Consider the following 12,339-nt stretch of genomic DNA (forward strand, 5'->3'; position numbering starts at 1 on the left):
GGGAGGAGGAGGAGAAAGAGAAAGAAATTAAATTCCAAGTTTGTTCCAAAAGGAGGTGGGATCGAGGTCTGTGCACATCTGGGTAGGAAGAAAGGGGCTCATGGGTAAAGCATCAGTCAGTGACTCATGGCACTTCTTGCCTTTGGTAATACACTGGTTGTTTCCCACAGAAAAGTTGCCACCATGTTTCAGAAATGTATCCAAATGAAAAGCCACTGTTGAGACACAGTATCAACGCGCTCCATCCCCTCCATCAGCCTGACCCCCGAAACTGTGCTTCCTCCAGACTCGGGGTGCTCACTTCCACCTAGCCTTGCAGCAAATTCTGCTGATTACTGGAAGCTCAAAAGAATGGCCCCCCATGGAAACCCAAGCCCGCAACACAAGCACACACTTCAATCGGGTTTTATCACGTTTGCTTGTTGTTATCTGTATTCATTACCGCACAGCAGAAATGACCAGATAAAACATGTCACAACTGAGAACTACAAAGAAAGAAAAAAAAGACTGACAGACAGACAGGAAGAAAGACAGACAGGAAGAAAAAAAGAAAGAAAGAAAGAAAGAAAGAAAGAAAGAAAGAAAGAAAGACGTGGAAAGTACTCAGACGCCAACCACGCTGGCTTCATTCATGTACTATTTACCACAGGCAACAGGAGGACAATGGAATCAGACCACGTTTAACCATGTAGAACAAACAAGCCATTGATTATTCTGCTCATAACCAGATTAATCCATTGTTTCGTCAATAATAGGAAAGCCACAAGAGGCATCAATTAGAACTGCATATTTTCTTTCACCTTTAAAACAAAACACAAAAGAAGCTATGAACCATACAAAGGCGAATGTTTACCTACTCAATGTAATCTTGTTTACCCTTTAAAGTTTTTCTTTTTTGTTGACAATTTTGTTCTTAGACAATTTCACACATGTATCTGGGCATTCTGTCTCTCTCTCTCTCTCTCTCTCTCTCCAGCTTCTATTCTCCTCTACCCCCATCTTCCCACAGAACCCCTTCCCACATGCATGTCTTCTTGCTGTGTTGTGGGTCTCACTGATTTTTGCCAGGACTGTTTGTACAGCTATGCAGCCGGGATGAGCTCACTATTTTGTACACAGTTCAGAGCAATGGCTGTCCCTCCTCCATGTTCTGGGAGGTGTCAATTGTTCAGGTGTGCTTAGGGCCCCTTAATCCCCGTCTCCACGCATGATGTGCTGTTGGCAACCTCACCTTTGTTTATGTTTTGCTGTCTACATATTTGGGAAGGCATAGCACAATGCCGAGGCCGAGTGAATCAGTTACGGTCACAGCTACCTTTATTTAAAAGAAAAAAAACCATACCAGCCTCTCAGAACACCCTTTAGCCATGAACAGTCTGTCCCTGTTGGCCCCTGTCTCCTGTCACACTGACTGTTGGTGTGCTTTCTGCCTTTTCTATTCAGGGCAGCTCGTGAGGCTTTGGGTTATACATTGAGTGGCTGAGAAGCCAGAGGACTCAGAGCAAGAATGGGAATCATATTGTGAGTCAAGTACACTCGTATGCTCCAGTTCTTTAATTAGAGCAACCTACCTTGGTTACCTCATCAGCCACATTCGGTGTTACTGTCTCAAGGTGTGACCGTGAAAGCAAAGTCAACCTTCACTCCACCACTCAACAACTTTAAGCATCATCATTTTTTTTTTTTTTTTTTTTTTGGATAGTGTGGACTCATTACATTTATATTTAGGAGAGAATTAAGGCATCTTTGCATTTGCTACTTCAGAACAGTCAGCCATTATGATAATCGCTGGATAGTTTACATGAGTTCAGCTCAACTGTAGAGGAATGATCAGGACACTGCTGTCAGAGTTGCCTGGAACTTGTTGGTTCCATCATACACTGATGCCTTCTGAGGTCATGCTAATGTCTTGAGTTATGCCGAACACATCGTCAGCAATGGAATTTTTGGTAAATGTGCTGATAAACAGCCACAGCACTTGTAAACCTTTGGGCAGAGAGACAGGAGCTCCTCTCTATGCAATGGCGGGTGACAGAGAGAAGTGGTGGAGACAGTGGGCTTCCAGAGGATTGTCCAGCTGCCGCAGCCCACTGGGATGAAAGCACTTACAGCTTACTGGAAAGATCCGGAAGGTCATGAAGGATCTCATCATACAGCTCCTCCTGTGCTAAGCTAGGGACAGATGGAGACTCTTTCATTTTCTCTTCCCAGGCGATTTCGGCTTTCAGCAGCATCTCCTCGATGGCCTCAGAGGCAGCAATGTCTACGGGGCACAGCAAGCATGTTAGACACGGCAGTGGAGGGACAGAGCGGCATGTGCTCTCACAACTCAGACGTGCTCCAACTCGGAATGGATTGATCGCTAATATGCTAAGCCCATCAAGAAGTGTAAAGGAGAGAGAAATATCTGAGTCTGACATTTTCCAACCCTGTCACACACCAAGGAGGCACTGAACTATACACAAAATAAGTATAAATGTGCAGTGGGTAATAATGGGGAAAGGAAAAGTCACAGGGAAGCTAAACTTGGAAGAATATGTGTGCTGGTTCCACTGGCTCCCCACACAGATTGTAGCTCTTCCTTGTGACATTGTAGCACTTCTGGCTGCTCGCCATGGCCTTTTGTGTTCTGTTGAAAATGTCAATCACTGGGGTCTTTAACTAGTGACCACTGGACACACGTGGGCTGTGGTACGGATGTGCATCATTCAAATGTATAGTCAGCAGTAACTGTCATGAGACCTGGTGACTCTGAAGGACCTGCATTGGCACCGGCTGAGAGCCCTGTGGAGGCAGCACTTCCCCATCCACACCAAGTCGGGCAGCCACAGGTGTCTGTACATCTGAAGTGAGTGGCTTTATGGGGTTGTCAAATTCACTAGCACATGAGACGTTGTTCCTGCCATGACTGATCTAGCATCAAAGAGCAGTGGGAAGGGAGAAGCTGCCTCACTGGGAGGCTGCATTCCTGGTACACTTACACACTAAACTGCACAATAAATACCACAGTAGCCTTCATTTAATGAACACACACACTTATGGGGTTCTATGCCAAGCCTACTGCCATGTCTCATTGCCAAGGTTCTATGAACGAGGAGCTGGGAAGATGGCAGACTGCAGGCTGTCTGAATCTTTGTGCACGGGAGTCAGCTGCTGCTGGGACTTGGCTGTGTAACACATGGCAGTAGCCATGAGACAACACGAGGATGGCAGGACAGACAGGCAGAGGTTTGAGGGTCATCACACCTTCGTGTCTGTGGAGAAGCTGAGAATGGGCATTTGGTCATGAAATCTCCTGACAGTCTGGTGAGAGACAAAGCCAGCAAATGTGTTTTTAAGAGGAAAAGCTACAATTTTTTAAATTTGTATTTTTTTTTTGTTTGATTTGATGCATTTTAGACAGGGTCCCACTGTGCTGTCTCACTTGTCTGGTGCTCAGTATAGGGCCCTGGTTGGCCCTGAACTCCAGCTTCCGCCCTCGAGTGCTGGGATTGTAGGTACATACCACACAGCAGCTGCCATTTTAATCCTTATGATTAGGTTTAAAGTATTAAATTAAGTAAAACAATATCAGTTCATGACAAGATTCTTAGACTCTCACTGGTATTAGCTTAGCTCTAAAGCCGGAGGCAACTGAGAACTGTTCCCTCGAGTTTGTTAGACCTTTGGTTTATTTTAGCAAACACACCAAAGCCACCAACAGCAAGCACTTTAACTCCAATAAAGATGTGAGAATGAGTCCCCCCGACGGGTTTTCACTTACTCCTAAGTCCCCCTCCACGGTTTTCACTTACTCCTAGCAGTAATTAGTCTGGGAGTTGAAACATGAAAAGCTTTGTAATCAGAAAGGGCACATATATAAGAAAAAATAGGAATTATTTTGTTCTAAAGATCACTTTCTTACCCAAGACATTTCTTTGTTATTTGAATTCTCCTATTAATATGGCAAAAATAGTGTTGAGAAGTAGCTGATGTTCAGTTTTAAATGCTACAGAACTGAGAGCATTAGATGCAGGAGTGTATTAGTGGCAAAGAGGATTACAGAAGTCTTCAGAAGCATTTACCCTTCTGAAATCAAGAGGTTGGAGATCTAAGTTAGCACCAGACTAACTTTTGTGCTGAAGTCTAAATAGTCACAAGGAAATACTATGAGACTAAGTGTCAGAATAGGTGAGTAGCTGGGAGCAAAGTAACAAAGGAGATAGTAGGCAAAGAGGTTCTGCAGTGATGTGGGCTGATGTGTGTCTAGTCTAGGCTCAGTGTGTAAAAACTGTGAAAGGAAGGTGGTCTCAGGCTCACTTTACCTACTGCTGTTGGCATCCCACAAAGCAGTGAGGAGAACCCTTATGGAGCCGTGTGTGTGTGTGTGTGTGTGTGTGTGTGTGTGTGTGTGTGTGCCCACTCATACTTCACACTGCACCAGTGATGGATGAGTTGTGTCCATGACAAAAGAAGGCTCTCAGCCTGCTCCAACCTACCTGATGGTTTCTCCCCATTGCAGTTCACAAGGTGGGGGTTTGCCTGATGTGCCAGAAGGAGTTTCACCAGAGCTGTCTGCAGCATGAAGACAATTTTGATCAGCACTGCCATGAAGGACCCATCAGTAAGTACAAGGACACTGAGATCATATCAGTAAATACCAAGAATGCTGAGGACCCATCAGCAAATACCCAGGGTACTAAGGATCAGAATAAGTAAGTACCCAGGGCACTTAGGACCTGAGTCAGGAAGTACCTAGACCACTGAGTATCAGATTCAGTAAGTACCCAGTACCGGGGGCACTGAGAACCATCAGTAAGTACCCATGGTACTAAAAACCATCAGTAAATACCCAGGGCAGTAAGGACCATCAGTAACTACCCAGGGTACTAAGAACCATCAGTAAGTACCCAGGGTACTAAGAACCATCAGTAAGTACCCAGGGCAGTAAGGACCATCAGTACCCAGGGCAGTAAAGACCATCAGTAACTACCCAGGGCAGTAAGAACCATCAGTAAGTACCCAGGACACTAAGGACCATCAGTGGGTACTTACCCAGGGTACTAATAACTCATCAATTAATGCATAGGGTCACTTCCCTGTAGAGGTTCCTGACATGGCAGGAGACAGGATAATGTCGTTCTTGGCATTTTTACTATTCCCAGGTTCTTCCCAGAACATGCCAGACAGCCAAACTAATTCAGAATTTCTATACTAGGAAAAATTATCAAACAGGGTTTAACTCCAAAGATTCTGAAAAGGACATTTTGTACATTAAAGTTCCTTCTATTATGATGTTTTGTGGAAACATAATTTACTTTTGAGTATTTTGCTTCCATTTTTTTTTTGTTTTATTCTTTTTAGTCATTCATCAAAGTCACAGAAAAGATCTGGTTCCAGAGTGCAAATATTATTTTATTAAAGTCTTATTAGCCATAATATGTAATAACTTGCTCCATGTACAAAGATATTTAAGCTAAACTTCTGACTTTAAAATAGTTTGGCGTAACCTAGACTCTTGGGGGCTCCCTGAGACCAAACCACCATCCAAAGAGCATACATGAGCTGGACCTAGGCCCCCTGCATATATACAGCAAAAGTGTAGCTTGGTCTTCATGAGGGTCTCCCAACAACTGGAGAGGGGGCTGTCCCTGACTCTGTTACCTGTCTGTGGATACTGTTCCTTCCCCTAACTGGGCTGCCTTGTCTGGCCTCAGTGGGAGAGGATGTGTCCAGTCCTGCAGTGAATTCACGTGACAGTGTGGGGTGATAGCCAGGAGGTCCTCACCCTTCTCAGAGAAGGATGGGGGAGGGGCTTTGTAAGGGGAGAACTGGGAGGAGGAGGGCTTCAATTTGGGGCGTAAGGTAAATAAATGGATTAATGAAAAATATTAGTTTGGAATAAAACTACATCCAGAAAATATATACTATTTAGATATCTTAGAAACTAAAGAGAATACAAAATGTTTGTCTAAGAAAATGAGCAATTCATTTTTGTTGAAATACTGAAAAGCATTTGCATCCCAGCAGGAAGGCAAACACACCTCTCTGGAAAGGTGATTTAAAGAACATTGCTTTCCTTTCTGACGTTTATTGTAGATAAGATCATTGATTGAACAGCACAGCTCATTGACAGGCTCCTAGTGTGCACTTACAGCCAGTATGTCTGTACGAGCAGACGGATGGCTGACACTGAGGCCACCACCCACATGCCATGACTGTGCACCGAGTCCAGCAGTGAGCAGGGTTGTGCCGGATGAGAAGTTTTGTTATTTGTACAAGGTGAGCAGCCGGCTTCCAGGCTGGGGTGAGCTGTTTCTGGGGAGCTGTGACTGTTAACTGCAAGGTGTTCAGGAGCCATTTCTGGGAGGAGGCAAATCTGGAAACACCACACCTATCACACAATGACGTACCAACACGAGGAGGTAAAGATCCTGCTCTGCCCGTTTTCTCGTTTCTTTCTACTGTAACCATTTTCAGTCAGAGAGAAGCATTTTCCTGTAGTTCTTCAGTTTATGGGATTGGAACAGGTAGTTTGAGAACATACAGTAAAGATACCCCAAAGAAACAACCCCTTCTGCTTCCACTGTATTCTGCCTGAGGGTGTGGACACAAGTGGCTATGGGCTGTCCCCTCAATGTCCTTGAGCCAAGACAAATATCTGATCATTGAAGGTGCTTTTCTTGTGCAATTGGTCACAGCAGCTCATAGTGCTAATTCAACATCTTTTATTCATTAAAGTGAAGTGTAATTTACAGAGTAAAATGGGACATAAAATGTCATTTCACTTTAGATCTACAATGTGCGGAAAACAAACGGAACGCTAAGAGACTTGCGTGACTGGCTCACCACGTTATAGTATGGAAACTGCATTAGTTCTGTGAAGGACATTTATGGCTGCTATGTACTTCTCCAGTGAGCTCAGCTGTGGTGTACAGAGCCCAAAGGAGGGTGAAGCTTCCTGCGCCCTTGAGAAAGTAAATACCTTTTCTTATTAAATTATTTGTATAGTAAAATGATGCCATTAGGAGTCAAATTATATAATTATTAGCATATAAATTGGAAGAAAATCCAAATTAAGTATGAAGTTTTCTTCCATTAATTGTCCAGCAATGTTTCAGGGAGGATTCAGAAAGTCACCTTACCTGGCCATACTTGGCTGCCAAATGCAGGGGCGTCCAGTATCCATCATCCGTCCCATTGAGGTTTCCACCGTGCTCTAAGATGAGCAGCGCCACCTCTTTGTAGCCACTGGCACACGCCATGTGTAGCTGAAACATGGGTGCGTTTGTTATTCCTCCATTGGGAAGAAGTAGTCACACCGTTATTAGTTCAATAGTTCAGGCAGAACCATTTAATAAAGCGTTGAATCAGAAACACGACAGTATACAATTTAAAAAGCTGAGGTATGTAGTTTTATTACTTTGTGTAAGTCATCACTGGCACATTTTGAAAGAAATACTATGAACTGTTTCCATTCTGAATAACTGGTCACTTTCCCAGGTAACCCCTACTCCCCCATGAGCTCCTTCAACTGTCACCTGAGCTGCTGAACACCCCACTAAATCTATGGACAATGTCCCCTGCCCCCTCACCCCCATCAAAGACCTGCAGATGGCTCTCAGATCCACAGGCTGCCTCTGGTGCTGGACAGGGTGATTCAAAGGCAAACACAGAAACAGGAAATGAGTTGCAGGTATTCTGGAGGCTCCTGGGGTGTTGGTGAAATTGTATTGTCTTAGCCAAACTGCCTGTTACTGCCCGTCCTAGGTACACTTTAGTAATGAGAGGTGCCACTTGAGTTTAAGACAAAAGGGTCCAAGAGTCTTTTGAGCTGGTTACTACCATTTTAGGACAGGCTAACCACTTGCATGCAGCAGCTGAGTGTCCTCTGAATTAGAAGTAACCGGAAGCCCAGAGGCACATAGACGGGGCACAGCACAAACAGCCCAAGCAGGTAGCTCCTATAGGTCTTGGTTGCAGTCATGGGAATGACTAGTAGCCCAGATTCTCAGCTAAAGCAGAAATCACAGGGCTGATGGATAAAGTGTTGGGGAGTGAGTCCAGAAGTGATGTCACTTAAGTCACAATCAAGACAATTACAAGTTACAAGGTGGATTGAAGGACTCTGGCCAACTCCTGGGCAACACAGACAGAGCTTCAAGCAGGAGGGTCGGATGTTTAGAGCAGTGTACAGTGGTGTGTACAAGTCCCGCCAGAGAAGCCATGCAGACTGAGCTTGGAGTACCATCCTCTCAAGCCACCGAGTCTCCTCCAGTAAGTCAACCAACGGCAAAACTAAAGGAAACATGGGGAAGGAAACCAGACACCATGCAGATCCCTGGTCCACAGATAGCACATAACATTTATTTTAAATCTGAGAGAGCAGCATATGGAGAAATGGTTGGGAAAATATATCAACACATTTTCACAGGCCTCCTCTGGGCTGTGGTATAAATATTTAGTGTTTTATTCTTTATATATTTATGCTGTCCAACATATCTTCAAAGATTGTATGTGCATTATTTTCTATTGAAATACCCTTCGAGCAGTAAATTGTAACCAATTTCATGTTTTAGAATCAACTCCAATGCCCTATGGAAATGAGTTCTGAGACACGTGTGGACTCACCAGGGTCACCCCATCGTCATTTTTCTCGTTGACATCTCCGCCTGAAGACAGGAAATGCCTGACGTCTGTCAGCATACTCAGGGGCCGCTGCAGCTTTATCTGGCGCAGTGAGCTGAGGTCCACCCCTGGGACAAGAAGACCCATTGGTACCAACGCAGATATCTTTCAACACACTCCTCTTTCAGAACCCTCCTCTTCGAAACCTGCTCACCTTTGAATGCATTCTATTTCTCATAAATCATAACTATAGCCTGCCTGGTAAAAATTAAGAACTAAGTTCCTATATGTTTGAACATGTTTGCACATGGCAGGCTGTTCAGGACTCTGACAAATATACTTAGTGTGTTGGTGCAAATTGTACATATATACTAGTCAAAAGTATCTTCAAGTACTTAAATGAAACTGGAAGAAGATGCTAAGCCATCAGGTTATTTTCTTGCTTAGATTTTCTTACAGAAACACTTGCTCGTGAATTCTGTGTCCTGGGCAAACAACATTACTTCTGCTGAGAAGCCAACACCATGTGAACAAAACCTGAAGCTCTCAGCACTACCCTGCTCATGGACAGGAGCTCTATACAGCACTGGTGCTGGGCTACGGTTGAGCTTCCAGTCGCATTTGGGGATCCTTTATCAGGGTTCTGGAACTTTCCTGGATGCGTGAAATTATTTCAGGAGATAAGTTTTAAAGACTGCTCTGACTGAACAGGTCAGGGTATTCATGTCAGGACAGACACACAACACTGAGAGATAGTAGCTCCTTGACAGACATGGTTGGCTCACGCGCCCTTACATCAGCTCACAGCCTTCATCAGCGCTCGTTTCTGCCTGAGATTCTAGGATAGCCCAGTCCTGGTCTAGCTTGTCTTCTCATTTATGACCCCGCGTTCCTACCCCTGCTTCGCAGACACAGACATTTACTGAGGTCATGCTTCTGATACGTCCGGTGTGAGATATATCCACTGTCTGGTTCTATTTTGAGAATGGTTTCTGGGCTTCATGATCCTCAGCCACTTGAATAATAAGGTTTCAAAGAGGAGAGGCTATGGTTCCTCCTTCTTCTCCCAAGTAAAGGTGAAAAAAAATGATGATGGTGGTGGTGATGGTGGTGATGGTGGTAGTGGTGTTGTTGGTGGTGGTGATGGTGGTGATGGTGGTAGTGGTGTTGGTGGTGGTGGTGATGGTGGTGGTGGTGGTGGTGATGTTGGTGGTGATACTTGTGATAAAGATGGTGGTGGTAGTGGTGGTGGTGATGAAGATGGTGGTGGTAGTGGTGGTGATGGTGGTGATGTTGGTGGTGATGAAGGTGATGGTGGTGGTGGTGATGGTGGTGGTGGTGGTGGTGGTGATGAAGATGGTGGTGGTAGTGGTGGTGATGGTGGTGATGTTGGTGGTGATGAAGGTGGTGGTGGTGGTGGTGAAGATGATGACAACTATGATGACAAGTGACTGATGATAAGGACGGTGGCCATATTGATAGGGATAGCAATGGTGATGGTGCTGATGGTGAAGAGAGTGAGATATTGTCTGTGTCAGCTGTGAGCTAACCATTAGTCTATGTCTTAGCTGGTTGAATCTTACTGGGAACACCCAAGGAAAGCATCCTAGAATGAATGCAAACACCATTCCTGCGGTGTCACTCCTGGCACACTCAGCACAAGTCTCACTTCCTCAGGCGACTTTAAGAAAGTCATTTTGTCTCAGTCATTGGGGCAACAACAACAAATTCCAAGGTTATGTTTTTCCCCAAGGCAGGGCCTCTCTTTGTAGCCCTGGCTATCCTGGAACTCACTCTGTAGACCAAGCTAGCCTCTGACTCAGATCTTCTTGCCTTTGCCTTTTGAGTGCTGCAGTTAAAGGTGTGTGCCACCACACTGGGCTACAGTTTACAGGCCTCTCGATGTGTCTCAGGGGCAGGGGTTGGGGCATTATCAGTCAGTAAGTAGTAACTGGCACTATTCTCGCATTTCCTGGAGTGCATTAACACATGGTTCACATGGAAGAGTATTTGCTTGTTGGCAAGAGCCCTTGAAAATGAGCTTTGGTTGATCACTACTCTGACGAAGCACAGAGTTGTGTGCCAACAGAAACCATGACCAGAAGCATCTTGGCCATGCCTCACCTGATCACCAAGTAACCCCACACCATGCTGGAAAGACTAACAGACTTCCTTTTGTAATGGGGCACTGGAGGTCTGTGGGAACCAACTACAGCGGTCACTTCATTCTCATTTTTTAGGGTGATGGAATTTGACATGTGATCTAATTTTCAGAAATGCTCCAGGGACATTAGCATTGATGTTTCCAGAGGGAGTGGTGAAAACCTCCAAGGCTCCAGAACTTGGGGAAATTCCACAATGCCACAGTGCTTGATCTTATGTACCTTCAGGATACGTGAGGACATCTAATTAAAATTAGATGACCGTAGGATGCAGCAAACACGGAACACACAGGCTGAAACACCGTTTCAACCTCACCGAAGGCTGGCTACACTCAACACTACTAGCAAGGCAAACGGCCTATTTCTCAGTCCTGTTACCAGGATACCACAGGGGAATATTTTGACATTATATTGATTTAAACTCAATTTTGAATCAAATCTGGTGCCAACTAATGTGTGATTTTTAGATTTTTGTTATAATTATAGGAAAGGGGAAAAAAAAGCCCCTTTCTGTTCAGCCAATACAACACAAATTCTGTCTCCTCACATCAGTCAAGTGTCTAACTTCTGAGCAAAGCAACCAAGCTAGCGGAGCTCTCCTTAACCCTAGTCAGGGGCAGGGAATGGGCTCGGTCTCCATTCTCCCTTGTTTTAATATTAAAAGACTTAATTTTATGTTAATATTATTTTCTGGAACAAATAAGCCTAAAGACTGTTTATATCTATTATTTTGGGGCGGGATCTGGTATTTCTTTAAATTTAAGAATTAAGAAGCAAGGTGTGTTACCAAAACGCACAAGTTATATAACCCTGTTGTTTTCGCTCGGTCATCTTTGATGGTTATGGACACCAGCGCCACTTTTATTAACCTATTTACTAACTGTGCTAATACCCGTCCAACTTTGCTCAACGCCATTCTCAAAGACATTGCCTGGTCCGACTGGTTTGTGTGAGGCTGTGCCACATGGGTGGTGTGACTGTGTGTATAGGAGCTGACCTGTCCCACAACAATCCCCGAGCCGAAGGGAACTTATCTCTCTTCCATTGCTGTTCCAAGCGATTTGCCTCTGAACATCCTACTTACAGGAGCCCACGAGATTCTCTGGCATCCCAGCCCCTCCCCTAACATTTGCACAGGGTCAGTTCTGTGAAGCCTTCTGCAGAGGTCTCAGGGGAAGTTAAGGCTTCCTTCCTGGTGGGTTTGTGTCACACCAATATCCAAGGAACCTGCATACCCTTCTTCTTCTCTATGACATCCCTGAATCATCACTTGAGTCAACCCAACAAATAATGTTGTCCCCAAAAGAAAACTGAGCCAATAAGCAAGCAGACCTAAAGAGACACTGAGGTTGTTGCTAGGCCACAACAAGCTTTTACTATGTACTTCCTTAGCTCAAAGGACTGAAGCTTCTTCATGGCAAACTTCCTAAAATACAGAGGGGGGCTTCAGAGCTGGACAAGAAATCCCTAACAGTGATATCAGCACAGAGAAATGAACACATCCAGGCTATGAGGGCTTGATGCTCCCACCTAGCCTTGTTCAGGCACTGTCTCATGTAGACAGGGATGT

General features: G+C 44.8%; 1 protein-coding gene across 1 annotated transcript in view; it reads right to left on the minus strand.

Annotated features, from left to right (window-relative positions):
* Positions 1-12,339, minus strand: part of MYO16 (myosin XVI) — a gene marked incomplete at both ends in the record, with an annotated part of 347,769 nt that overhangs the window by 239,445 nt on the left and 95,985 nt on the right. The window contains 4 exons of the mRNA XM_080928526.1: positions 2,110-2,263; positions 4,479-4,554; positions 7,125-7,250; positions 8,611-8,735. Of these exons, the coding sequence (XP_080784652.1) occupies positions 2,110-2,263; positions 4,479-4,554; positions 7,125-7,250; positions 8,611-8,735 (481 nt within the window). The remainder of the gene's footprint in view (positions 1-2,109; positions 2,264-4,478; positions 4,555-7,124; positions 7,251-8,610; positions 8,736-12,339) is intronic.

This window comes from Micromys minutus (genome assembly GCF_963924665.1).
Source record: "Micromys minutus genome assembly, chromosome: 14".
NCBI lineage: Eukaryota > Metazoa > Chordata > Mammalia > Rodentia > Muridae > Micromys > Micromys minutus.